The sequence below is a fragment of the Channa argus genome, chromosome 4 (assembly GCF_033026475.1).
Source record: "Channa argus isolate prfri chromosome 4, Channa argus male v1.0, whole genome shotgun sequence".
NCBI lineage: Eukaryota > Metazoa > Chordata > Actinopteri > Anabantiformes > Channidae > Channa > Channa argus.
The window spans coordinates 10,509,527-10,537,473 of record NC_090200.1 but is presented as its reverse complement, the minus strand read 5'-3'; the positions used below and the strand labels follow the sequence as shown (position 1 = coordinate 10,537,473).

At 39.2% G+C, this 27,947-nt stretch overlaps 3 protein-coding genes across 9 annotated transcripts in view; 1 reads left to right on the top strand and 2 right to left on the bottom strand.

Moving 5' to 3' along the window:
* Positions 1 to 2,518: 2,518 nt before the first annotated feature.
* LOC137125147 (glucoside xylosyltransferase 1-like) lies at positions 2,519 to 9,194 on the bottom strand. Of its 3 annotated transcripts, XR_010914093.1 has the most exons (9): positions 8,816 to 9,194; positions 8,160 to 8,246; positions 7,496 to 7,679; positions 7,251 to 7,382; positions 6,908 to 7,159; positions 6,225 to 6,348; positions 5,883 to 6,055; positions 3,674 to 3,773; positions 3,426 to 3,565 (listed from the first exon to the last, which is right to left on the bottom strand). XR_010914093.1 is itself a non-coding variant. In XM_067500144.1 (8 exons), the coding sequence occupies exons 1-8, from the start codon at positions 9,019 to 9,021 to the stop codon at positions 3,404 to 3,406; spliced, it is 1,320 nt and encodes a 439-aa protein (XP_067356245.1). In that variant the 5' UTR covers positions 9,022 to 9,192; the 3' UTR covers positions 2,519 to 3,403. The 3 variants fall into 3 exon arrangements, 2 of the variants coding, with proteins under 2 accessions (XP_067356245.1, XP_067356246.1); XM_067500144.1 differs by lacking the exon at positions 3,674 to 3,773 and having other exon boundaries at positions 2,519 to 3,565; positions 8,816 to 9,192; XM_067500145.1 differs by lacking the exons at positions 3,674 to 3,773; positions 8,160 to 8,246 and having other exon boundaries at positions 2,519 to 3,565; positions 7,496 to 7,675; positions 8,812 to 9,192.
* LOC137125148 (periphilin-1-like) overlaps positions 8,052 to 27,947 on the top strand; it is a 42,721-nt gene continuing 22,825 nt past the window's right edge. For 2 of the 5 annotated variants that reach the window (XM_067500150.1, XM_067500147.1), the window contains exons 1-9: positions 14,647 to 14,801; positions 15,193 to 15,253; positions 16,606 to 16,679; positions 17,630 to 17,854; positions 18,152 to 18,213; positions 20,666 to 20,752; positions 21,038 to 21,213; positions 22,484 to 22,560; positions 22,911 to 23,048. In XM_067500150.1, coding sequence (XP_067356251.1) covers position 15,253; positions 16,606 to 16,679; positions 17,630 to 17,854; positions 18,152 to 18,213; positions 20,666 to 20,752; positions 21,038 to 21,213; positions 22,484 to 22,560; positions 22,911 to 23,048 — 840 coding nt within the window. In that variant the 5' untranslated portion in view covers positions 14,647 to 14,801; positions 15,193 to 15,252. The other 3 variants (XM_067500149.1, XM_067500151.1, XM_067500148.1) reach the window with 3 other exon arrangements.
* LOC137125149 (YY1-associated factor 2-like) lies at positions 11,144 to 13,909 on the bottom strand. The gene is made up of 4 exons (XM_067500152.1): positions 13,750 to 13,909; positions 13,331 to 13,456; positions 12,241 to 12,393; positions 11,144 to 12,103 (listed from the first exon to the last, which is right to left on the bottom strand). The coding sequence occupies exons 1-4, from the start codon at positions 13,773 to 13,775 to the stop codon at positions 11,863 to 11,865; spliced, it is 546 nt and encodes a 181-aa protein (XP_067356253.1). The 5' UTR covers positions 13,776 to 13,909; the 3' UTR covers positions 11,144 to 11,862.

Genomic DNA, 27,947 nt, shown 5'->3' with positions numbered 1-27,947 from the left:
TTTTATGATATTCCTCCAATAAGACATAACCACTTTGTCTTTATCAATTAATAAATAAACACAATTACACTTCACCTGAACTCTCCTAGTGTTACTGTACAATTGCTTTTAACATGTTTTTTTTGTTTGTTTTTTTTATCAATCCCGGTAAGCAGCCAATTGTTGTATATGGCTCTGACAGACCTACTCTGACTCTCACACAAATTATAGAGCTGACACATTTAAACATCTAGTAAACCAAAAATCTACTTATCTGCCTTTAGAGTCGGAGATACTGTAAGTGCTTATACTACTCTGATTTGATGCTTTTCTTCCCCCCGAAAGGTAAAAGCATTAAAAAAAAAGTCACCAATCTTTAACTTGCTCCCTGTGGCTATAGTTTAATGCTTTTAAACATCTGACTTCCCTATAATAAAACATCTCTCTTCTTCTGGCTGCAAAATGCCTCTAGATGACATCAATTGGAGGAACATTCAGTTCAGATTCTGTCATCTCGTTGTTCACACTATGGAGGTTGTGATCATGATCAACCTCCTTTCTCCAGAGCTCCCCCAGACGATATTATCTGAACTCCTAATGATGTAAAACTCCTCCGGATGACATCACCCAGAAGAAAAGAAATATTTTAAAATCAGTCCGAGAAGTTTAAATGCATTGTTGTATATTTACACTGTGAACTAAAGCCACGGGGAGCAAGTTGAAAAGTGGTAGAGCTGCGCTTTAATATGGGCTTGACATACTGATATTTAAATCCAAAGGAAACCTCTCTGAAAAGATTGTGATTTAGGTTTAAGGTGGCTTTTGTTCTGTACATTTTACAGTAATTGGATTTCAGCTAACTGGGTTTTCCAATAACTACACCTAGAAATTCAAGCTAGTTTGGAAATAAATATAATTGCATACCTTCAACACAATGTATGTATTTTTTAGCACACCACCTTCCCCAGTTCCTTCTACTATGGCAAGCTGGGGTAATAACAATTAGAAATCACCTGCATATGGTAACCTGACAACATACACATGGCTCTAAATGCAATGAACTCTTCACTGAAATACATATCCTCCCATTTTGCAACTCTAAAAGTCCTTTGCACTTCACGGTTGTTAATGAAACGTCCTCACTGTCCTCAAGTAAAGAGGATGTTGATGACTTTGAACTGCCTGATATTGCATAATCCTTACTTGGTTTCCCTTTTTACTCTGTGTTTGGCCATTTGCCTCAAACTGTTCATTTATGCCTGGGCTTTAAATCACTATTGAACATCGCAGAGGGCAAATGGTGCAAGCAATAACATGAATAATCCATTGGCAGTTCCTGTTAGACTGAAAGAGAATGAGACCTCAATCACTATTACACTCAGGAGGGGTACAACCAAGCAGTAGCAGCATTAGCCCTTCCCCTAAAAAGTGAGCTGTAACTATCCATCTTACCAAGGGTTATGATTGTCTGTGTTCAATAATACCATTAAGAATTCCACTGACAAACTATAATCACTTAAAAAGAAAAAGAAATTGACCTTCAGTATTTTTTGCAATGCATGTTGTAGTTTGTTGTGTGGATACACATCTCTAACCTCTTGAAGATGCTTTTGTAAGTGGGAGTGAAAATACTACATGGGAGTCTCAATCATGGAGATTCTGTATGAAAATATGAACCAGGGCCAATTTATAAGCTCTCTTTATAGCCTGTAGCATGTGACACAACCCTGAGTGGGAGTGAAATGCCTCTGGGTATATACTTGAATACTACATTGTTTTAAATTTCCAATAAAACGTAAAGTTAAATCCTAAACTCTGTTTAGCAAATTACAATTCAATACAAATATTAATTGCCTGCAAATCTGTTGTAATACTCGGCTGTGCTGGGCTTCACATGATGAAACTGAGCTCTGGATGCATTTTTGAAGGGATAATCATTTTCTAAAATACACAAATACTGCATTTCCCCTAATCACTGCACACATAGCAATTCCCTCACAAGACAAACAGAAACATCGAACAGCTTTTTAGCACAGAGACCATTTTAAATTCATCATGCAGACCTACTGCCTATTCCAGGCACGTCTGTCAATCTGCCTGTGAAATGAAGAGCCAGAGGCTACTGACCCAGACGCATCAGTTCCTTTTTGGTCATGTAGCAACACTTTCTGAAGTCTTCACACTTGCACATTGATTTCTTATTTTCATCGTGCTGCTGCCTTCCAGGAGAGCTCATGCTCAGTCTTTGGGTGGAGTGAGTGGGAAACAAGTACAGTTTATGCAAAAGACTTGATAAAAACAACTAAATCAAATGTAAGAAACTGCTAATAGAGCTTTCCAACTGAAGGTTTTAGCAATTTCGGTTGGGCATAAAAAGAATTTCACTACACCAACCTTAATTAGCCTCAGTTAGCCTTTAAATGTACTTTTGAAGCAACAAACAGTATTACATATAAATTATGACACTTTGAATGCAACCTTATCACATCCATGTATATAGAAAAATAATATTTTATTAAAGACACCATTTGAAATGCTATCCGAAAGTGTCCGAAGTGTATAAAATATTTATTTAGCACATATTTCATAAACATTAGAAACTTTATGCTGGCATTTCAGCAGAACATTAACATCACATATAATTTGGAGTTTGATTTCTTAAATCAATGCTGCAATTTGCTGGAACAAAAATTTGTAGAAGCTTTTCTGATCCTAGCAGGCCTTGATTGGAAAATAACGGCTCTGTTTTATTGTTCCTGTTATTGAAAAATGTATTGGTTAACATATTGGTATAGTTATTCAAATGACTTCAATATTACTACAATGTGCAGTGAACAATGCTGTAAACATCAAACATCAGCTTCCTGCCACAGATTTAAAATAATAATAAATACAGATCTACAAGTTTAAAGTATCCTTAATTAGCCTTGTTTCGGTCAAAAAAAAAACACTGTAGTTAACAAGTACCTGGAAAGGGACCTTTTCCAAGACTGACTGCAGTGACAAAGACACTATATCAAAGCTTGTCTGTAAAGTCATTAAAATAATTCAAATAAAATACTCTTGTTAAGAATTGTATAGTGAGGTACCCTTCTGCATACAACATTCACAGGAATTTTACACAATTGTACTAAATTATTTTAGACTTTTTATGAAAACATAACACGGCCTGATTGTCTGAAGAATAGTAAACGTTCCTGTTCTTATCAGCTATGAAGTCCAAAATCTCTGCATGGAAAGTGCTTTTCCCACCGTAGTGAGAAAATGGTTGTGTGTTCATTAGACAGACATGTTCTAAAGATTCCCCTTCTGCGTTTCCACAGTCTTTCTGTGCGGTTTTTTAAACAGACGATGGTTCAGTTTTGACCTGAGTTTGTTGGCTGTCCACAGCAGTGCCATAAACTTATAATCAAGTTGAACGTGGTTATCTTCCTGATGTGATATCCTGTTCAACAGACATGATGCTCAGTTTTAACCTCTTGGTAAACTGGTTGCTGGCTCTTCCACAGTAGGTATGTGTGGTTGCCCGTAGCGACCTTTCCAACGGCTGAAGCAGGGAGGTCTCCATGTTTTCGCCAAACTGGTACTGCGATGACAAGAAAAATGTGCTATATTTCTGATTTCAGAGATCTAATAATAAAGACAATATTTTTTATTACATTGACAGTTAGGTGACAGAGTTGGCTGCACTCACTTTATTTTCAGCTTTCCTCTGTTGTTACTCAAAAAAGAGTAGAAACCCACTTGTTTAAAAAAAACCCACTTCTGCTTGATTTTTAAACACCTGTTTCCTCCTGCAACAGCCACGGGACAATGAGAATGGCATATGAATTGCATGTATTAAGTGCCACATTTGTCACTGTCAGCTCATGACAATAACATTCCACATTCGATTCATATCTTTCAATTCAGAGTGTGTTTGAATGATGACTATCTATTACCACAACTATACAAGAATGCTCTTAGTAAAGCGTAACTCCAGATATGTTTCATTGTTGCGTGATTGTATTTCACCAAGTACGAAACTTCAAGCTCTTCAGCAAGTTAATTTTCGCTGCCAAGGTTTTTGTTATAAACAGTGTGTAAATAAAGATGCATGCCTTTTGTTTCGTTTTAAGGTAAACCAATTTTTTACCGCTTTAGTATATAGGAAGAATCACTATTTTCCAAAATGTCATTTGACTCCAGTTTGCCAGGCATTTGGTTACAGAAGGAACATTTTCTTTATTATCTTTCATATACTGCAGCAGACAATAAAGCACCATTAACAGCCTCCTATCGATTTTTATGTGAATGCTGCTGGTGCATTGTCCACAGCCATCACGATGTCTCAAACTAGCATCAGCACTAAAAATTTTACAACTCTTCTGTGGGCCTGGCTGGGTAATGGTGGTGCCCTTTATTGCAAGCTCTTCTGCTGGCTGGGAGAGCCTGCCTTGGGAGACGGGCTGCTAAGGAGCTCTTGGTGGGATGGAAATTAAGAGTTTCCTCCAGACTTGCCTGCTCTAGGCTTTAGGATGCTGTACCTCAAAGGAGTGAGTGGGAACAAAGTGAGTGGGGGATCGAGGAATTGGAGCAACAGGAAGAGCGGAAGTTTCGGCAAAACATAGCTTGCTGAATGAACAATGGATGAGACCCTCTTCATTAGTCCAGACTTTTGTTTTAATAGGCCAACTGTACTATAAAGCCCTACATCCTACATTAATTTACTTAATACACGACATATTGAATGCTTGGTTATGACAAACCAGCAGCACTCCCACTCCCACAAATCAGGTGAAATCCAGTATGTGCTGTCTTGGATGCTGCATGTGTGTTTATGCTGTCACAGAGACGGATGGAAGCATGAGGGCAGAGTGCCCTATAATGAAGCCTGCTCGTTTACTTAATGGCTGAGAACATTGCCTGCACTGATAGTGGCCAGGCTGGGCCCTGTGGTGGTAATGGATGGAGTACAGCTAATGAAGCTTCCCGTGCTCCCCCGATTGCTGCCTGCATGTTGACCAGTGTGCTGAAATCAACAAGAGCAGATCGAAGGCGAGCTGCCAGTGCAGCAGTGAGAGAGGTCTCCAGCTGACTTGCTTGCTCACTGATGATGAGTGTTTAGTGGACCTTTAAGTTCTAAAAGTGGAAATGCATTTAATGTAAATGCGACATGTGTCACACTTTTATTAACCCAACTGCAATCTTTTTTTTCGCTAGCCAGTTGAGCATTCTGAAAATGTTTGGACTTTGCAGAAAATGTCCAAAGACAAAGAGTAGGAACGACTTATCTTGGAAGACATAAACTGTTGATTTTGATGTTGCAATCACAGGCAAATTCAGTAAAGGCAGTGTAGGCACAATTAGCCAAAAGTTCAGTTATTAAATAAATGCATTTTTAGATATAGGATTATTGGTCCTGGCAGCAGCTAACAATAACATGGGAATGTTCAAATGAATTCATTCAATCACAAGTGATATCAAGTCTACAACAAATTTAGCTTTTTCAACTAAGGCAACTGTTTGACTGGTCAAAACCAGGTGGGGATGATTTATATGGTTTGGGAGAGCTACCAAAGGATGCTGGAAACGTTTACCAGGTTATTGATTAAGCACTGGTAGACAGAAGCATCCATAAGAGAAAAGCTTGGAGTACTGATTCATAATTTAATGACTAGTAAACATTTCTCTAAATTGTCACACGTGCCTGCCTACACAACCACCCACTAAAGATGCAGAGACACCAGAAAGAAAAAATAAAAAGAAAAAAAAGAAGTAGAAGTAGCTCTCTCTGCAGATCTCCAGATCAAAGTAAATCTTCCTAACATTATTTGTCCTTTCATTAAGTTGGCTCTATCTGGAATACACTTAAAAGATATCTGTAATAATAATCTGCATTTGGTTAATGAGGCTGCCTCTACCTTTTGAATGGCCTGGTAGACAGCTCGAAACGCTGGCTGCTTGTCATCATGGTACACTCCTCTGTTACCATGGAGAATAAAGACACCTTCTTGTTCAGCCAGTTGACAGTTGCTGCCATAGATACAGTGGTCTGGACGGTAGTTCCACTGGCAGGGAAACACATATAAGCTTTCTGTAACACAGCAAGAAGAATGGTTATGCTGATAGGATTATGATTAACCTCAATAAGAACTAATAACAATCAAAAGAATCAAGTATCTGTTTAATTTATTGGCAAAACATTCAGAAGAACAATGCATGTCTTTGCTAAAGCTTTGTTTAATGTCCAAGGTTAAACAAACCTGGGTTATGGTGAAATATTATATTAAGAAGATCCTGGTCACCCCAGGTGATGTTAAGTTTATACTTCTGGAGAAGAGGCATCAGAATTTCCTCCCATCGCAATGCAACTGCTGTCATGTCATTCTGGAAGGAAGGAAAAGTATAATATTAATATTTTATAGCAATTCTAGAACTTAATCCTTTTGATCCTTTGATACTTCTAATCCTTTTCTCAAGTAAACTCAAAGAGAGTGTTAAGCGCTCATTGTAAGGATTTAGAAAGAAATTCCTACAGTGACCTCAACTGGTTCATTTTGGTGGTACAACTACTCCTGAGGCTCATTCACAATATTTCACCAAATATATAGTGGTAATAGCAATAATATGATAAAACATTCCATAGATGAGAATTATTTTTTTTAAGAAAAATTAAATAGCATTCAGCACTTTTATCAGAAGTCATTACTTTGAAGTTCTAAAACAAATTCAAACCTGGAAATAACAAAATTCTCTTTAATCACATTTAATTTTTTATGTTTGGTCTACCACTTCCCATGTCCTTCCTTGCATTGTAATGTCATCATTATACAGCGGTACATTAAATTGGCGAGATAACCATGTTTAGAACATTAAAAACAGCCCACAGTGTTTTACTTACCAAAAAAAAACAACTACAACAAACAAACATCCACTAACATTTTACCTTAAAATATTTGTCCCTGAGACGTGTCATGTTCATGAGCATGACACCTGAATTTATGCCAGTCTTGCCATAATAAGGGTGGCGAGCAAAACGATTGTACCAGCCAATTCGTGGCTCCTCGTGCTCTGGAGCCATAGCAGCTAAGTGGGTTGAATTGAACTGAAAGAGGAGGCCCCAGATCTTCTCTACTGGCTGCAGAAAAAGGATATCTGTGTCCACATATAGCAAAGAATCCACCTGCTTTAGGATCAGCTGAAAATAGCCAAACAACAAAGTTCCATAAGATTCTGTTGGAAATTTGTTACAAGTCATAAACTATTATGGAATATTATTCCAGTCTTACTGGCAGAAAGAGCCTCTGAGAAGCACAGGGTTTGAAGAGCTTCTTCCACTCTTTTGCATTTTCCTTGGGAAAAGTGATGGGGTAGATGGCGAAGGTAAACTTGGTTTGAACTCCCCTCGGCCATGAGTCCAGCTGTAAGAAAGGATCAGTACAGACGTCACAGAAATTGTTAACACAGATCTAGTTAAAACTAGGCTTAAGGCTTTTGAGAAACTACACAGTGCATTCAAACAGCAAACACTTACAGCATCTCTGAAGCCTTCATGCAGATCATCCTCAGCAAAAATGTAAAAGTGCAGAGGTTTTTGGCTGAAGAGAACGGCAGACTTCAACATGGTGAGAGTCTCCTCTAGCCTGGGGCCACAGGCAACTACAGCCAGGTGACTTCTCTCATCACCTTTAGCCTTGGCTGCAGAGCCAGACCTCTGTCTACCAAAGAACACAAAGTCAAGTGAATCAAAGTGAGGATAACATCAGCAAACTCTGCTGAGTAGTAGTCAGCCCTCTAGGGTAAAAAAAGGCTTTCACTCATGCTTTTTCTGGTCACACATTTGAAGGAGTACTTGTACTTGAAAAATTTTCATGTCTCTGTATACATGTCAAAGCATGGCATGACTGGCACAGATCTACCCACAGCAAGACAGATTAAGCAATGCCTCAAGGCAGGAGGAGGTGAAATTTTAAGGAGGGGAAAAAAAACACACACACACACACATTTTGTCTACATTAGCACAAATACTCAGCATGTTTGCTTTCTGAGGAAGGCTTGTACTTATGGTCTCACAATTTCAAGAGCAGCTGCAGTAAACTCCGGACTTAGGAGGTAGGTGAAAGTTTATAGATTACTAAAAAAAAAAAAAAAAAAAAGTCATTGATAGCTTTTACAGAGATGCACAAAATTAGTCCTACCTAGAGTCCAACAAGCAGTTCACTCCACAAACATCAGCAGGTTGTCTCCAATAGGGATTCCAGTAAGAAACTGACTCAGATTTACACCTGACAATATAAAAACATGAGCTTTGCTTTCCTGCAAGTTCAAGCAATCTCCAGGGCAAAAGAACCGTGTGCTTGCGGGTTAACGTTATTGTCCTAAACTGCTTCCCAGAGCTAGCTCGTTGTTTAGCCGATGGTAATCCTCTATATCCAACCAAAAGCTAAAGAGGCGCACAGTTTGGTTAGCAGTGACATTTCGGATTTCTCTAGCTGGCCAATGCTAACAAATAGATTTATGTACAATAGCATCAGCGAATTTTAAACACGTGAATTGACGCCATGGACTCTGACTGCAAAACAGCATAATTGAAATACAGAATATATTTCAAAAGTTTTGTAGCCTGATGAAATAACTATCACGACGGCGGCTAATATAACGCTAAAGCTAAGCTACTTAATGTTAGCTAGGTTTTCGGAATTAAAGCCCACAAACGTTAACCGCACATTTCTGTCCAGACTAATGTTACGCTGACTTAATAGCAGCTGCAACTTTAGCTACAGCCAGCTGCTAACGTTACCAACGCGTGCTGTGAACTGCAAATTGGCTAAGTTGGTTAGCCACGCTAACATGCCTGTCACGGCGTCGGAGGCCTTCCAGTCCTGGCTTTTTCCTGAGGAGGTCCGGCGCGTCATGGCTGCTCCTCTCCCGTATGCCCTGTGCTTTTAGGCTCCACTTGTCACTGTCCTCCAAGGTTGACGCCAGTTGACTGAACACATACAACAGGGAAAGCAACGTAAAGACCATGCTCAGGAGAAACGCGTGAAGATAGCATCGCATGTTGTGCTTCAAGCGTTCTGAGCTAGCGAACCATGTTTACGGCTCTGCGCTACCATCTGATGCTGTAACAACTACTTATTTGATCAAGCTCACGAACTAAGTTCCAAGATAAGCCGCCGAGCACAGTTGGTGTTGACAGTTTTCCGCCCCACCCATTTCCGTCACACGTGTGTTTCGTCTGATCAACCACCTGTCAGTTCACAGCTGACAGCCAAGCTTTCAGATTTGTAAACAAACAGTTCACATCCAGGTAGTAAGGACTCAAATCACGATGCTTACATATCATTCGCACAGTTTGTCAGTGAGAACATGTGTTCTGCACCTTGCCAAACAAGGACTTAATACCTTAAATGCAGTGGTGGAAGAAGTGCTAATGTTTCAATACAAAATACCCTTGTGGATGTACACAAACTTATGCAAAAGTGCAAATACTTGCCTAAAACTAACCCATTAACCGATTATTATTGTGTGTGTCCAGCAGACCAGGTGGAAAGGTAGCAAGGCTCGAAGCTTAGGAGCAGGGTTCCAGTTGTTTCACCATGGGTCAGATAGGAGGAGAAATGGAGCAGGAGTTATCCTGAAAGAGGAGTTTGTGAGGAACGTTCTAGAGATGAAAAGACTCTTCGACAAGGTGATGAGTCTGAAGTTGGAAATTCAAGGCACGTTCAATGTAGTTAGTGGTTATGCCCCACAGGCAGGATGTCACTTAGAAGAGGATAAATTCTTTAGATGATTAGTTAGATGAAGTGATTCAGAGCATCCCCAGAGGTGAGAGAGTGGTGATTGGTGCAGATTTCAATGGACATGTAGGTGAAGGGAACAGAGGTGATGAGAATGTTATGGGCAGGTTTGGTCTTCAGGACAGGAATGCAGAAGGATAGATAGTGGTAGACTTTGCAAAGAGGATGGAAATGGCTTTAGTGAACACTTTCTTCCAGAAGAGGCAGGAACATAGGGTGACATATAAGAGCGGAGGCAGAAGCACTCAGGTGGGCTACATCTTAGGCCGACGTTGTAATCTGAAAGAGATCAGTGACTGCAAAGTGTAGCCAGACAATACAGGATGGTGTTCTATAAAATGACTGGTGGTGAAGAAGATAAAAAGGACAAAGGCAGAGCAGAGGACGAAGTGGTGGAAGTTGAAAAAGGAAGAATGTTGTGTAGTTTTTAGGGAGGAGAGGAGACAGATGACTGGACCACTACAGCTAATGTGATCAGGGAGACAGGTGGGAGGTACTCGGTGTGTCATCTGGAAAGAGGAAAGTGGACAAGGAGACTTGGTGGTGGAACAAGGAAGTTAAGGAGTGTATACAGAGAAAGAGGTTAACTAAGATGAAGTGGGACACTGAGGGAACTGAAGACAGACAGGAGTACAGGGAGATGCAGCGTAAGGTGAAGGTAGAGGTGGCAAAGGCCAAACAAAGAGCATACAAGGATTTGTGTGCTAGGTTGGAGACTACTGAGAGGTGAAGAGGCGTGTTCAAGCAGGTGGGAATGGGTGGAGAGCAGGTTTTTCTCTTTGGGAGTGATGAGGATGGACAGGATCAGGAATGAGGACATCAGAGGGAAAGCTCATGTTAGATGTTTCAGAGATAAAGTCAGAGAGGCCAGATTGAGGTGGTTTGGACACGTTCAGAGAGCCTGTGAATATATTGGTAGAAGGATGCTGAGGTTGGAGCTGCCAGGCAGGAGGTCTAGAGGAAGACCAAAGAGGAGATTTATGGATGTAGTGAGGGAGGACATGAAGTTAATTGGTGTGAGAGAAAAGGATGCAGAGGACGGGGTTAGATCGAGGCACGTGATTTGCTGTAGCGACCCCTGAAAGGGAGCAACCGAAAGAAAAAAAGATCTTTCACTTCCCTTTTCAAAAAAGGTTTAAAACACACGTTATACAATGAAGAATGTATTCAATGAAATGACTACAAATGTTAATGCCAAGCCTGTTGCCTTTTGTGGAACATATGTCATAGTCCGGAAAACTAATAAATTCCACAATACAATCCATTAACCCAAGTGAATGCTACAGCAGATCATCGGCAAAAAGTCTGATTTCAAGTAAGCAACTTCGAAAGAAATCCATCTATATTTTAAACTGCTGTTTATGAAACATACAAAACATATCCAAGTATCTACAACTTATTTTATTTAACATTATTTTACAGTATAAACCAGTCTATAGATTAAATCATGCTCAACTCTAGCAAGTGTAAGAAAAGCATACTTAGAATAACAATTCCATATTTTTACCCATATGTTGTACAGTAAAACAATTATTGCATCCAATGGCACAAAAAGAGAGGGGTAGAAAAGGCCAGTATCTGACAGTGTTAGGATTTACTGATAACAGCAGTGGAAGTAATGCTAAAAGTTATCATAAACATAGGATGCCATTAAGTGCAAATAATAGTAACACATTTTATGGATAAAGTACAATTCGTGAATGACTTCATATTTTATTTCATAATGCATCATTTATTGTATGCAGAGGCCACCTGAGTGTGATGCTGACTTAACACTGAGGTGTTAAAAAGTCACCACAACACGTGGAACAGTTCCATTGATGATCAATATTTAATGCTACCGTTTTCCTGTTCAGTTTCTCATAATATACTTTGCTGCAGCAGTTCTTCCAATTGAGCACACAACATATGCCCTAATTCCTGAAGTCTTTAATATCATTGGAAGGCAGCGAAAAATACAACTCCATTTTGGAAGTAAATGCTAATATATTGGCATTTATATTATAAAAAAAAAAAAAAATACTGTGCATTGTGAAATTTAATCTCTGGTTGAGGCTGTTGAGAGTGCAGAAGAATAGTTTGTGCTGACTGAGTGTGAAGGTTAGTGAGTCTCTCCATTCACTGATGACCCCTCCCCACGAGGCGAAGAGCATCTCGAGACCCCTCTTTCAGTGTTGTCGGAGCTTGAGCCACTTTGACTCTGTTGGTCTGCTGAGGCAGCACTTGTTGAAGTAGATGTGGGTTTGGCTTTCTCTTTAAAGTCTGTGATTATTACAGTCAAGTCTCCAACTGTGACCTCTAGATGCTGGGCGCTGCTCCTGTCTACGTTTTTTAATCTGGGCCTAGTGCAGGGAGAAACAGACAACATATGAAAACTGCTGGCAGGATACCAAATATTAGCGTGGGGGCAAAAAACCAACAAAAAGTTCAAAGGTGACAGAATATTCAGCTTTTACGACTGAAGGTATGTCCTAATTACCGCATCTTTTTATGGTTTTTCTTTTTCAGTGCTGGTTCTTTATCACTCTTGTCTTTCTCTGATTTTTCTTTCTTCTCTTTTTTGGGGTGTGTAGGTGGCGCAAACTGCTGATTTACTTGCTGTGCAACCAGCTGAGAAACAGGCCGCGGTTTCCTGAAAGAGACAAAACACCTATTATTGGCCTAATTTGTTTTACACTTATATAAAACTGTAAGGATGGCACACAGATGCTTGGGACTGCTGAACTATGTTACTATTCAATATAAGCAAAAGGGGCAGGGGGCTTACAAAATGAAAATGGAATTTTCCTATTTGACCGAAACTACACCGAAAACTGAAATATTTTGTGACAAGAAAATATTTTTATTTTTATGTCTGCCACCGGGTTTAACAGGAGTCATTATGCGCCCAGCATTTTAGGCCCAACAATAGCAGCACTTGCTCTATACCAATACCAATTTTAATATTGCTAATCTGAAAATTTTACCCTACCGCTTTTTTCGTGATATGGAAATCCTTGGTTAATGTATTTGGATAATAAGTTTAGTAAACCAAAATATGTTTTTCTTTGTGAAACAGGAGCTAGGGCTACACTCGTATATACATGTGGCTAGAGTACAACATAAACCCAGCTGCCAGGTCACTGGGTTCACTGGGATTAATCTAAATTGAGTCTACTGTAATATAAGTCCTGCTATATAACCTATATTTAGAAAGTTTTAGAAAGTTTTTGAATTAACTCTAGATTGTTTTAATGACGGATTTATTCAGTTGATGGGTTTATTCTGTATAATTAGATGTTTAGTTTTTTAAATGAAGTCTACCCTAAATATAAAATTGGTTTACAAGATATTTCAGAAACACCTTACTTTAATAGTACAATAAACACGTTCAAATTTGGTTTGGTTAGATATAGCCATGATCAAACCACACGGTCTCCAACCAGAAAGTGAGACCTAGCACACGACTTTTTGCAGGACTAGAATCGTTCAGGTCACTTCACAGCAACTAATCTATTAAAACAGGGCTGGAGCCAACTAAATTGTCCGGCTGGGCTTAGAGGGATGAAAATTCAAAGTTACACTCTTACCGAGTTGACGTCCCCTTCCTGACATCACACATCATGCACTTGAACGCCTCCGCGCTGTTCCTGAACGTGCAGACGCTACAGTCCCAGTAGCCATCGTCGGAGGAGGGCTTGGGTTGCCGCTTCGGCCTTCAGACAAAAACACATCGGCACATTTTCAATGTGGGCAACGGTTCCGAAGACAACCTGTTACATACTTTTCGTCACAAAAGAAAAGATAGGACACTAGAGGACATATTTGTGCTCAAAAGTCAGTCGCTGTGAAAGGAGCTTTTGAGTTGACACGGGCAGTTGCCCCACATTATGCCAGCAACCAGCCGCCATGAACACTTTCAGCAGAACAGCTCCATCCACTGACCGAGCTTTCTGATTTCAAACAGCCCCGAAAAGTCTTCGTTCAAAGAGACTAGCTACAGGTTTACCTCGTGGGGCTCTTCTTGTCTCCCATTTCGCGAAACTTCGACTCAGTGGAGTTAGAGATGTTCAATGTTACAGGTGGAAACACGCATTTAGCTGCTACTCAGCTGTCGTGGAAACTCCTGTCGATGGGGGGTCACGTGACACGGGCTCACCCAATCGCCTTTGACGTAATCACAACAGAGGGCAGTTAGAAATGTGACAACATCAATGAAAGGCGCTTTGTGTGAGGAGGACTGCTGCGTTCGGCGGCCTTTAATGAGAATTCAGGAAGTACAGTACACCACAGGAAGGCTTCATACATTTCCACAGCACAGAATACTGGGGAAAATTATATCATTGATTGAAACGCTGCCTATAAAAAGTATTCCCCCCACTTTTTATTTTGAACCGTGATCGATTTCATTTGGCATTTTAAATTTTGGGGGGCAAATATTTACAATAAAAATAACTTTTTTTTTTTATCTTAAATGGAAAACCGATCTCTACAAAGTAAGTCAAAGCAAATTATTATAAGTAAAATATATTATATATGAAATTGAAATAATGAAGTTGGCTACAAAACAAATCTGTTTTAAAGTACTGCTTGGTAGGTCTGATACATTTAAAATTAAGACCGTTATCGAGGGAATTTATGAACATTAAAGAAAGCGCTTAGAATTACTTCCTGACTGATAACTTTCATTAAAACTTAAGGGAGCTTAATTTTTTAAAAATGTTTCTAAGCAAACGTTTCTGGTAACACTGCTTCAGCAAATGTGAATAATTCTTCCACTGGTCGACATTAAATGGTAAAGTTTGACAATTCCGCCAGTCGCCAGCAGGGGTGGCAGTGCACCATTGTCTAAACGTACGTTTTGAAGCGAAGAAGAGCAAACAGGAACTCAACGTATACGGTGCTGTTTTTAATGTTGATTTGGTTTTTATCTCTACACGTTAACTCACGGAGAACTCTGTAGTGGAATGCGTTTGATGGTTGTATATTTATTATAGGTTTTCAGCGATGTTAGACATGTAGAACGCATTTTGTGTAAAGAAGTATTTACATGATTATTTGGTGAGTGATTGGCTTGTGATTTGTTTTTTTTCTGTGCTAAGTTAGTAGCTAACTAGCTGAGTTTGCTAACAACAACGTTTTCGTCCGGTCATAATAAATGCAGCTATTTATCGGCTATTTATAATGAGGAGTGTAAAATGTGAAGTGTCATTGTTCTCATTGACAAGAATGTTTCACAATCCCAGCGCTTTTAAATAGTCACGTTAGATACTTTCCATATTTACAGTGTTACTGTGGGCGGGAATTGTGTAGAAATGTTTTTGAACAGAGGTCAGAGTTCATTTGTTAGGCCCCTTTTTTTGTGTGTGTTTGTGTACGTTATGTTTCCTACGTCCACAAGCAGAAATATGCTGCGTGAGATAACGACGCTGCACCGTTTTTCTTGTTATAGGTTGGTTTTCTGAGACACTTTAAACGAACCAGAGGGGGAACCAAAAAACATTACTTCAACAGTAAGTTTATTGCTAAGCAACATTATTATACACATTTAAAAGGCATGAACTAAGTAGCGATTATTCTTACTATAAATGTATTAGTCAACAATTTAGCCAGTCGTGTAGTCTGTGTGTCAGAAAAAGTCCTTTCCATTTTCTCAGAATCCAGCATCATGTCTTGGTAGCGACGTACAAACAACCTAAACCTCATGACCTCAAATACATCATGTTTAAATTGTATGTTTTTGCAATTATTGTATAAATAAAAGATTTTGAAAAGAGATGCAGTTTTTTCTGTGGGTCTTAATCAACTGTTATTTTAAAAGTCTAGTAACAGTATCCTGTACACAGACCTGTAGGAGTTTGAATTTACCCAGTTTTTCACCCAATGAGAGCTGGGGTTGGCTTCAGCACCCCTGCAACCCTTAGTGGATGGATGGATGGGTGGGTGGATTAATGGATGGATGGATGGATGGGCATACTGTAAATAACTTGATACCTTCAACTATAGTGTGGAGACTTTTAGTTATGACACGGGTATGCTAGTTAAAAATACTGACTGTGCATACTATAGGAATACCTATTTACATAATTCTCATAGATTGTATAAGATTATAGAGTATTTTATAGATTTTTGAATATTATTCTTTTGTTTCATAGCCAATTTTTACTAAATGTTCATTCAAGAATTACTTTCTATAGGGGAAATTTTACAGTTACCAAGAGCTGCAGGAGTTTCTCCTGTTTGAAAATGTAAGGAAAGAATACTGGCAGACCAGTGAGTGATTTGCCCTAGGGGATGTAAGAGGGGGATTGTGTCACTGTGAGAGTGATGGAGAATCTCTGTCATCCCTTGTAGAGCTTGCTTGAAATGATGTCAAGTACATGTCTACTAAGCATTGTCAAAATGCCACTAGTGCAGTGAATTTTGGTTAGGTGGCTTTTTGAGTGTTGTGGACAGACAGAGCCTTCAGTCAGCAGCTTCCGCCTCGCATGCTATCTCGGCACCTCGGTGTTCTTATGAGGGTGCCTACAGCCAGGCAACCAAAAACAGCCCTATTATTGTTCCTGCCATGTTAGAGGAAGTCTGGAGAAACGTGGAAGTGTCGTTGACGAAACTTTTAAAGTTTAAGTCTGACACTTGTGTGAAGACATGTCTTCACTGGATGATATTCTTGGTGCTGTTGTTAAGGAGTAGACCAGGCGTGAAAATGCTGCATCTGGCCCCATGTATTATTTAAAAAAATAGTTTGAGTTTGTTTAATCGGTTTGAATGGAAACTTTTAGACTTCGTTACATGTAATGAAGATTGTAGCAGTGACTTTTAATGCTTTACTTTGAACTCACCAAAAATGTTTGTGTCCTTGCAGTGGCATATCGACATGGTCGAAAGTCGATTAGAGAGGCGTATGAAGAGCACTTCTTACCAGTAGATGCAAGAGAGGTAAGGATCTGTCACGTGGCATCAAGTTGGGTGGCAATCATCTGGGAGCTGCAATGTTAAGGTCTCTTCGCAGATGTTCCGCAGGCTTTAAGTTTGGGCTTTGGTGGGACCTCCCATGGATTGTCTTGTCTGTAACCCATTTTAGCAATGTGTTCCTCTACACCTTGGTTCATTGTCATACTGAGAAGTATACAATTGCTGCTGTCCAGGTCACATGCAGATGGAACTCATTTTTTAAGGGCCTCTCTGTTTTCCCTATGTCATCCTGACCCTGCTAGTGAAAAGCATGGTCATTCCATAATGCTCCATGCTTCATTGTAGGGTTGGTATTGGGTCGTGACATGTGCCTGGTATTTACTAGGCGTAGAGCTTGCTTTTCTGTTTCAAAAGTAACATTTTTGTCCCTTCAGAACAGGTTTTTATGCTTTATTTATTATTTGCTTTCTAAAGACATTTGAGTTCAAGATCCAAAGATGGATGTGATATAAAAGTTCAGAACTTCAGCTTTTATTTCATTGCATTTACAAAAAGATTTTGAACAGCATGGAATCAGATCATCCACATTTTATGTGACCATATAATATATAACAAATCTGTCTGTTCATTTTTGTCTATCTTGTTGCTCTCCTTTATTATTGATGCTGAATACATACAGAGAAATTTAAGAGGATTTACTTGGTTGACAAAAAAATCAGCTCTTGAGTTAATTGGGGGCAAAAAGATTAGATGGTCAACATGCAATGTAAACATACCCTTAGTGACTGTACGGTTCTTGGTGACATTCCTGTATAGTTTTACAATAAGGAACATGCAGTCTACGTTAAACCCTGGAGCACTTTAAAAGCATGTCATTTATTGTGTTTAGTTTTTCCCATTCAGATTCCATGTGGTACTTTTTTGGGTCAAGGTTTACACATTAAAAGGTAAAACGCAGTATTGTGTAATTTCAGGTGACAGTTCATCGAGTTGTCAATATTGTTGAAAAGAGGACCCCTGTTCCTCGGAAAGGGACGGAATATGACAGAGGCTTTCATGATGACCAGTGGTTTGGTGGTCCTCGAAATTACCAGGATGCAAGAGAATACCACGATGAAGACAATTATCCACCTAATGATCGTCGATACTTCGATGAAAACTTCAGCAATTTTCGCAGAAATTCATCACCCCCAAGAAATGTAAGACAGAATTGGTACTTATTGCTTATAGACTGAAATGTTTTATGTCGAAAGTGTGAAAACAAGTGTAAAAATTGTGGTGATATATTTACTGTTTGAGTGTTTAAAAGAGTGTTTTTAGCCAATCAAACAGAAACAAGAAATGGTGTGTGTATGTGTGTAAAACATTTCAGAATGTTAATAACAAGATGGCAAATGACATCCATGTCCGCCGTGTTACAGTTCCCAACAGTGTCATCAAAAACAACCCATATTTACAGCATTTCCCACTTAAAATTGTTGCAATTTGGTTTTCAGGAGGGCCCATATTCCCAACAGTATTACAGCAGAGATGATTTGCGGCATCAGTTAGCGTCAAGGTAATTTATACCTTTTTCAAAGGTCCTTCATTGTTAATAGATTTTTTTGTGACATCCTGGTTATGTGCAATTGTCAGTTGCTTCAGTGAATCCTTTATGTAATGTGTTAAAATAACCTCTAGGTGGAGGCAGATTTCTTGGTTTTCACAAGTAAATGTTGTTCTTATACAGTACATTTATTGATCCTTGTGATTGCGGCTTTCTTTGCGTGTTATGTCATTAAGACAGATAAGGTTAACCAAGTTCATAATTCTGAAGATTCTTTATTTTTGCACTATATCCAAGGAATATTAGAATATAACATTTATTATTATTACAAATTGTTGATTTGGGAAGTACCTTGGAAAATATAAGTAGGAAATATTTTTCAGTCACCTCTAACTGTGCTCTTAGGGGGCACTCAGGAGCCTAACTCCACACAGAGCAGCCAAGTACAGCATCATCCCACTGTTCTCATACCAAGAGCCCCCTTACCTTTCAAAATGTCATTCTGGGTAACAGACAGGGACAAAGGGCACTAGTGTCTACTCAGTCAGCCCAACACCCCCACTCCCACCCGCTACCCCACCCTGACAAGAAAAACAGCTGGGCTACTCCCTCTTCAAACACCCAGACATATCCCATATTCTGAGCAGTGTATGTCTTGTTTTTATTATATCTTTTATGCACACAAGTAAATGTAAATGGATGTTTTCATGTTCATCATTTTGTGATTACACAATTACAATAATCGTGTGCGAAGACTTGCTGATGATTTGAAAAGCATTTTACCTTGTGAAAGAACCAGGTTCCCTGGAAACCTGTGGAGCCATAATTCATAAACATGTTGGCCTCATGCAAGAACCACTTGTATGAACAGATTTGCTCTTTACTGCCACATACAAGAAGTTTAACAGAATTTGTGGGATTTGGCTATTGTGTTCTCTTAGCTACAAATGCAATTTAAAAGTCGTTCAGGCTACTCACCCTGGTAGATTGATAGTTTTTTAACAGATTGCTTTGTTTGTTATCAGAGCACATGGAAGTGACTTTGAGTCATACCTTTCAGGCTCTGGTTGAGTCAGTTTTCAACCCAACGTGTATTTTAAAACTGTCAAGAGTCCAACATTGGCCCTTTCAACACTAATATAAAAAGTTCTGTAAAAGCCCAAACAGGGTTGTGCAGGACCATAACTATTTCATTACTCCTTAATGTACAATGACTTAAGTTTAATGGGTGTAGGCCAAAGACAAGCAGTACAAGCAGTGTATTAAAGTTCTGCAGTGGAGTTTTAGTGAAAAACCCTTTTCCCTCACCCTTTTGAGGGTTTAGCCCACAAATCATAAAATGAGTTGGTGTACAGCTCTGATTTAATCCCTCTGTTATGAACAGTAAAACACTGCCATGTTTAATTTAGCGTTTTTACATTATAAATAAGTCATGTTGATGTAAGTACTTTTTAAACAAACCAGACTCTTTGGTGCTTTGAAACGTTACCAAAGAAAGCAGTGGCTATTAATAGTTTATCTAATCAGGACACACAGTTATTTTTAGGTGTCATGACTCACCAAATTATTGCACGAGCTTTTCATTTCTTAGTCAAATGCCAGTCAGACATAAGAGAATACCTCCTATTTTAAATCTCTTCTCACTGCAGTAATGCAAAAACAAATGTGTCTAATTCCGGGTTAACATCTGGTAAAAGGTTTTTTTTGTTTGTTTGTTTTTTTAATTGAGATTTTTTGATTTTATTTTAATTTTTTCTCTCTCTGTAGGTTTCTTCTCAGTAAACACACAGCACAGCTTTTAGTATCAGAGTCTTGTGATGTTAGTTTTGAACTGCATGGACAGCAGTACAGTCTTTGGCAAATGGCAGGCTGATTCTTGGCTACTTCAAACAGACCCCGAGTCGTAAAAGTCTCAGAACTGCACTTTGTTTGAGATGTGTCTTGAGTTCAGGCAGAGGCCATGACAACCAGGTAGCCTCGGGTCATTTATACCTCTAGTCCCAAAGGTTAGTTAGACAAAAGTTTTGAGTCTAGAAAATTATAAAAATAAAATGCAGCAGTGAAGATTTGTTCCCATAAATTGGTCATTCACGTAACTGAATAATAGATTTGGTGACAGTTTGTTGTAACTTCAGCTACATTTTTTGCTTCATCGTGGTTCTGCCTAAAATTCAAAACGGTTTCTTTTAAAGAGGTACTTTAATACTAAAAGTTGCTCCTTTTTCACAAATTGAACAATGTGCTCCATGGAGCTTTTGTGGTTTTTTCTTGTTGTTTTTCATTTACCAATTTAAAGTCTTTCGCTGACACACCCACCTTTTTCTTAAACTACTTTTATTGATGAAAACTCTGCATTCTGAATTTGGATTTTAGCCTTTTTTTTGTTTTGTTTAACTGACAGTTCTTGCTAAGTTGTCTTCCAGCTTTGGCAGTGATTGATTTTGTGCATTCCTTTGTTTTTCAGAAATAATGGCAGACCTGGTCCTTATTTCCACCAAAGTCGTCGAGGGTCAGGCTCTTCGTTAAGATCATTACCAGACAGAAAAGCTGAGTACGGGCTCTCACAATGATATTATTTTATACTATGTTGTAAACCAGCTATGAATTCAAACAAGCACAGAGTGAAATGTGTGTAGATTTGTAGCAGAGTTTTAATTATAAATTGACAATAATAAAAAGTAGTGACATTCAAACACAAAATTACATCCCTCTTTTAAATTGTGCTAATAAAAATAGCTTCCACAATGCAAACATTACATAACCAAATATATTATGCTTATCATAATGGGTCTTGTGGATTTTGCAGACTCAAAATACTAAAAATGTATTTTTGCAGAGAAGACCGTGATGACTACAGGAACTCTCCACCTATAGGAATCATGCAGGACCATTCTCCTGCAAGGAGGGAAGCCCAGCCACCAGTGCTTGGACGTTCTGGGTCCAACAGCAGCAACAGGAGCTTCTCTCCCGACAGGGACAATGGCTGCACCTATCAGCAGCCCCAACAAAAGCGTACGTCAACAGTAAATTTTGAAAATCTCAAAGAGGTAACGATTGCATGATTTCCGAAAACGAATCATAGAAAATTTCCAGACAAACTGAACAACTGGAGAAGCAGAAAGAGTCGTAGCAATATTTTAGTAATAAATTATGGATATTAATAATGAATAATAGTATAATAATTTATTGGTAGTTTGAACCTTGCTCCTCTAGTCCACATGTCAAACTTTCATTGGGCAAGATGAAACCAAATGTACATAATATACTGTGTGGTGTACTCCTAACCATACCAGGGCTAGTAGTGTTCAGCTATTACTTGTAACGCCACCTCCATTCGTGTGACAGATATTAGTCTGCTCCCTGTTGTGCCTAGTATTTAAACTATTCTTTAGATGTTTTAACAATCATTACATCTTTAAATCGGTAAAGATTTTACGTTTAACAGAAAACTACAAGTGAATACAAAAAGGAGAAACTTATCTCCATTCCAAACCCATTATGCTCCCCGTTTGCTTTGAAATCTGTTGCACAGACCTAGAAGTAATGGAGCTGCCTGTCTGACCTTGTTGCCTCAGTGTTTGACGTTCAGTAACGAAGCACTACTCTGAAGTAATTGACACTTGGCAATTAGCCACAGCTCAAAAAACCTAGAATAGCATAGATAATGGGAGTACTACAGTAAAGTTGATGGTTTAAGGCTTTTTGACATGTGTCCTTATCTCTTCTGCAAAGACATTCGTAGAGATTATCTTCCCATTTTACAGAAACGTGTGAAATTGTACTGTCTGAAAGAAATGAGCCATCCCAGGTGAAGCATCTGTTTTCAGAGGTGTAATGTGAAAGGTCATGGTGTGCAGAAACACTTTAAGATGGAGGACATAGTTTAGGCACAGCTGAAATGCTCAGGCACCATTGTGTGGAGGATGTATTAAAAGTTCAATTTTACTTTTCAGCTGTCTCATAATACAAAGACAAATGAAGTATTAATAACTTCTCATAGTGGAAAGTAATATAATTGTCCCTGTGGTATAAATTTAAAATATGGTGCAGTTAAGCTATGTCCTTGACCACTGGCCCGCGAGGATGTTTGTCCAGGGTTTATTTTAATGCCACGTGAAATCTCGTAAAAGAATGCTGCGGTTACCCTCACGATCAGCCTCTTTTTATAGTCATCCGCTCTGTTTTTCAGAGCTTTTTATTTACCGTAAATCTCTGGTCATGATTATCTGCTTATCGGCTCCCATTTGTTTCCTTTTCCATCTTTCATGATTTTTTGCTGCAGATAAACCCAGTGTGCTGACAAGTCACACTCCCAGCAGCTCTGTGGAGGGGTCACCTCACAACTCTGGCACTTCAAAGGTAACATTTGCATTTAGGGGCAAATTCAACCAGTGCTCCTCTCACAAAAAACATCCTGCAGTATGGTTCAATCCCCGGTCCCGGCTATATGTCGAAGTGTCTCTGGGCAAGACACTGCACCCACAACAGCCCATTCCCATCTGACTGACTGATGTACTATAAGAAATCTTTAATAAGTGTATATTTCTGTTGCGGTTGAACTGAGGCGTGTGTAATGAGAGTCCTGTAAGAAAACAAGAACTCAACACCCACAAAAGAGCAGAGATGTTCCTATTAGAAACACTTTGAAATCAGAACCAGCTTCTAAACCTGGTGACCTCAGCTGTAACCCTTAACATTTGACCCTCCAGGAAAAAACTTCTGCATCTGTAGTGGAGTCGGAGGAGGTGGTGGCGGCTGCCAGCATGGAGCCAAAGCCAACACCAGAGGAAGACTTCAAGGCTCGCCGGTTGGAGGCCATTAAAGCTAAGGCTCTGGAAATTGAGAAGGTACTAAGATTTGTTCCACGAAACTACTTCACTTCTGTGAATTGTCTTGACTCTGTAAAGCAACAATACAGCTTATGTCCACTGTCCTTTTTAAAGCTAAACATTTCTTCATTACTGTTATTGGCTCTAAGAAAAATAGTCCATTTTAAAGGACAACTTCACAGATTTTGAACTTGCTTCGTTTGGTTCTAGTTTGGGTAGTACATGTACATAAATACCAATAAACTTCCCTCTGACTTCCCTATTTCAAAATAATTCTCTACTTCTAGCACAAAAATGCCTCCAGATGACATCATTTGGAGGAACCTGTAGTTCAGATTATTTTATCTTGTTCCTCACGCCATGGAATTAGTAATCATGACGAACCTGCTCCCCCAGAAGACATCATCTGAAAAATCTTCTCTGGGTGATGTCATTTGGACACGTTTTGCAGCTAGAACCAGAGAAATTTTTTAATATAGGGAAGTTTAAAAGCATTAATGTACATTTACACCCTGAACAAAAGCCATAAAAAGCTATTTGAAAAATGCTGATGTCGCTCTGTAAGCAAGTATAAGGTGTCAATTAGTTCTACAATCAGCTCTTCCAAATCTTATCTTCTAAAAACAGAGGAAACAATCTGCCAATGAGATCAGATTGTTTTACTTGTTTCTTAGACAAATGTTCTTATTCAAATAAGCAATCTGCTACAGTACGTGAGGGTAAACATTTATACAGCAAGAAAACTGTGGTCTTACCTCACGTCAGGCATTTTTTAAATTTATACCACCTATTTTAGGTTCATGTATTCAGTGTTTTTAACACAAGGCTGACCTAGGATTACATTTTTTTTAAACTATGTGTAACCTCAATATCTTAGCTTAAAATCAAGTTGGTTACACAGGATGTGCTCCCAGGTGAGGGAGTGTGTCACTGGCTGGTTTCTTGTGAGATTGAAGTGGTGCTGTACAGTATTGAATTACACATAAACTGAACAACTTTGTTTTTGCCTATATGTAAAAAAAAATAAAATAAAAACTAAATTATCCATTGCAGCTGGGGCATTGTAGTCCTAAAATCAAGGCTTCTTATGGGTGGTTATCATGTGGTTGCCTCTTACGTGTAGATTTTAAGCCTCATATCAAGGCGATCAAATATCCAAACAACTCTTTTACACTAGCTCTATGATGTGTTTGCAATTCAGGAGTAGATGTAGAAGATGTATAAATGTGCCATGGTTTCTACACATAATATTTATAAAACACTGTTTTGAGAAACTTTTTAGTGTAGAGAAGGAGGATGAGTCAGCAGAAAAGCCCTTAGCACCTCAGGTTGTGACTCTTGTGGCCTACTATTTGAAGTTGAACGTCTTTCCCTCCCTTCATCGCTCTCCACTACAGTACCACTTATCTTTTCCCGTTAAAGCAGGGCATGAATTGCCCTGCAGGACGCATTCAGCCCACCCACAGCGTGGTACGTCTCTTGGCATCAATGCAAACACACATGCTTACCCTGCCATTTCCAACTGTTTCTACGGACATGGCGAGAAGCAGAAACCTCAGTTGTAACATCTGCCTCAGGCTCAGTTCGACGCACACGGATCGGTCACTGCCGCGGTTGTTTCCAAACTGAACTTGACTTTTTGAAGCAACTGCTCCCATCCACAGCAGTTAGTGTTAAACAAGCCTGTCATGTACCCCTCACGTGACTAACTTACCTAATAACTACAATTACTTTGGGGTTTTGTTTCCCCCCCAGCTCTCTTAGTGCTGTGTATCAGAAATGTCAGTCAGAAATGGATTCGTCATACCAGCAGAATTCATTGTTCTTTGGCCAAGAGCTTGCTGTAATGCATACTTTCTGTGGTTGTTTCAGGGTTACAAAGAAAATCAGAAACCTCAAACTAATGATTGTCTCCTTGACATAGTAAACATCCTGTTTACAGCACTGTTTGTCATAACATGTCTCAGAATGCTGTATCATTGCTTTGGGCATAATGATTAGCACGTCATTGTTTTGTCTGATGCAATAAGATGACCAGTGAAGCAATTTATCACTCTTGGGAGTGACCACAGAACCAATCAGAGCCTGTAAGATAATACTAGCAACATGGGAACTCGGAACATGTCATTTTGAAATGCAGCAAAGTGCCAGGGAGTGATTTTCAGCGAAGTCCATTCATCATCTCAATCAGTGCAAATGAAACATATCCATTTCAACTATTAGCCCCTCCATCGAGGGGTCCGGTTTGCAGCCCGAGTGATTAAAATGGCTCTTTTAATATCCCCTAATGTGTACCAGCCCTCAAGTCATTACCCTACTTCCCTTATTATGCAGGACCCCTGCCTGCATCAGTGCTAATTTCAACAGAGCCTCACTAAATGTCCATGTGAGTGCCTTATGTATAATCTGACTCAAACCCTTAAATTTCCAGCCCCCACCCGCTATACCAGCGCACACTACTGTCGGTATGTTCACAATTTGGACCTCCACAAACATCCGATTTAGACACAAGCCCACTTTTTACGGCTCCTCCTCAAGGGCGCCTAGTGCTGCTGTTTCTCTTGGGGCACCAGCCCATCCTGTGTGGCCCCTTACTATCAGGCTTAAAGATCAGCTCATGGTCACCTCCAGGGAGGGAACTTGGGCAGAGCCTCCCTGCAACATTTTCTCACAACATAAAGAGCATAATAAGGTCAAAAGCACCCTTCCTGTTTGTCCAAGAAGCACTTTTTACCAAAAGTGCAGACTGTTTGACTTCACTCTGCAATTGTTCAATGCTTAAATAACTATGGACTGATGCTCTTCCTCTTTGTCTTCATCTTCAGTTTTATAGCCTGTAGCACAATCAAGGCAAATCTGTTCATTTCACTTTATAGTTCATTATGGGGCTACATTTTCTCACATTGTTCTGAACCCTATAAGTGTATAAAACTGTGTACACTAGGATGGAGTGAAAATGAAATCACTGTTAACAAAGACTGTAGTTTGGGAAAAGCTTGGGAAGGTTTTGTTTTGAAAGATGGCATACATAATCAGCCCTAAGTGATTAGAGGGGTACTGGTTTGTGGGACATGCACCACAAGTTTATGTCTCATTTAGGCCAAGCTTCCCCTCACATCTTTAAACCTGGAACTAATTATTTGATCCCCCCAAAAATGCCCACTTAAAAAATAATTGGAGAAATGTGCAGTTAAGACGTATGGAGGTGGAAATCCACCTGAAGTCTGGGTTGCATAATATTAAAATGAATCAGAAGGTTTGGAACAGCATAAGACAGAAGACATCCTGCAGAGTTGAATGAAGTTGACCCTGAGCATACGTAGCTGGCCACACGTGTTGTCAGTCTTTCACTTCTCTGTGGTTGGCGGTGAGGACTGTCATTATGTGGGACCACAAATTCTCTTGACGTGATTTGCAGACGTTAAAACATCAGCCTGTGTCCAAAAATCTTCCGCAGTCTGGGATATTTTTGTCTGAGTTTTCTGGACTAGCCTTCTCTGTTTGTGTGAAGAGTCGATGTCCTGATACAACAGAAACAAGCTGTATTGCTGTAGTGTTTATAGTTGTAATATTTCAGTTACTGTGGTGTAAGAAACTTCATTCCTGTAACTGGAGCAAAATATTCTTATGATGCATTGTAGCCTGAGCCACCTAGTGTTGCAGGAAGGATCAACTATCTGAACATGCTGTAGCTAGTTCAGCAAGGGAATTATAATAATAGACAAAGAGAAATGAAATAAAATAAAGCCATGCAGTAAACCTGAAGTCGTTCAGAGGCTTGAGGCATTGCAGTTTTTTAACATCAGTGTAATTATCAGGTGGAGACCCTTCATTTTTTACCACCACATTTTGTGTGTAATTTTATAATTTAACTAACCTTATTATGCCTACTCTCTGTCTCACACATAGTAAAGTATGCAGCTGTGTTTTCCCTCCTAAACAGGTACTCTCAGTAATCTCCCCCAGCCTTTTTTGAGGGGGTTTTCATGACATGAGAACTTTCTTTTGTTTGAAATCATGGTAATTGGTTGTCATGTAGGTCAAGTGTTTCCATTCTTATTGTTCTAAAATTAACGTCATATCTTTAGTTTTTTCTTTGACCCCTTACGTGTGTACGTGTTGATTTTGGGTGTAGCAAACTTTTCTTTGATATATATGTTTGGCATTTCTACACTGCACTTAGCCCCTCTTTCACATGTACCCCAGAAGATAAAATTCAGTTTAAAAACCAACCCTCTCATTAACTATAGTTCTATAAAGAATGAATTTACAAAAGCTATTGTCATTACTAATTGTTGTCACTGTGTATCACTCGGAGATGATAAGTGATGCTCCATATTACTACAGTACAGATAAAGTATACGTGAATTAGTTGGTCTACATAGACGTTATGTGATGTGTCTTTAGATCAAAGACATGGCCCTTGTCGTTTTATATAACCGGTAGAACCTTCGGTTATAGACGGTTAACCTCATTCTGCCTAAGAATGGACACTGATTAACTTGTCAGGTCTTGTAAAAATTACCAAATCAGTTTTATTGCATTTAACGAATATTTCATGCTAGATTAGATACGGTCAGTGGTCTTTTTGTTCTACCACTAGCCTGCGCAGCTTTTATATTAAAAATTTGATGAGTTACTGTTTCCGATGTAATGAAGTCATTGCCTGCAGCTAAAAAAAAAGGACTCCTTTGTTCCTCACTGCTCCCTGACAGGGTGGTGTAGCTCTGAACCTCTCATTGGCTCCAGTCAGAAGCTTTCATTCAGACTTTTCTCCCCAAGTGATAAAGATGTTGTGAACTCGCACCAAATCCTAATAGCCATTTTGGCTCAGCAGTGAAATCTGACAGGGATGTGAGAACTTGTTACAATGTGGTGTGAAAGACTCCTACAGCACAACTAACATCACCCGCTCAT

Coding starts and splice junctions, on each gene's coding strand:
- LOC137125147 (XM_067500144.1), bottom strand. CDS start 9,021: ATGCGATGCTATCTTCACGCGTTTCTCCTGAGCATGGTCTTTACGTTG. Junction 7,680..8,159: donor AACTGCTTGTTGGACTCTAG/GTAGGACTAATT, acceptor GTTCTTTGGTAG/ACAGAGGTCTGGCTCTGCAG. Junction 6,056..6,224: donor AATATTTCACCATAACCCAG/GTTTGTTTAACC, acceptor GCTGTGTTACAG/AAAGCTTATATGTGTTTCCC.
- LOC137125149 (XM_067500152.1), bottom strand. CDS start 13,775: ATGGGAGACAAGAAGAGCCCCACGAG. Junction 12,394..13,330: donor AGGAAGGGGACGTCAACTCG/GTAAGAGTGTAA, acceptor TGTCTCTTTCAG/GAAACCGCGGCCTGTTTCTC. Junction 12,104..12,240: donor AAAAACCATAAAAAGATGCG/GTAATTAGGACA, acceptor TCCCTGCACTAG/GCCCAGATTAAAAAACGTAG.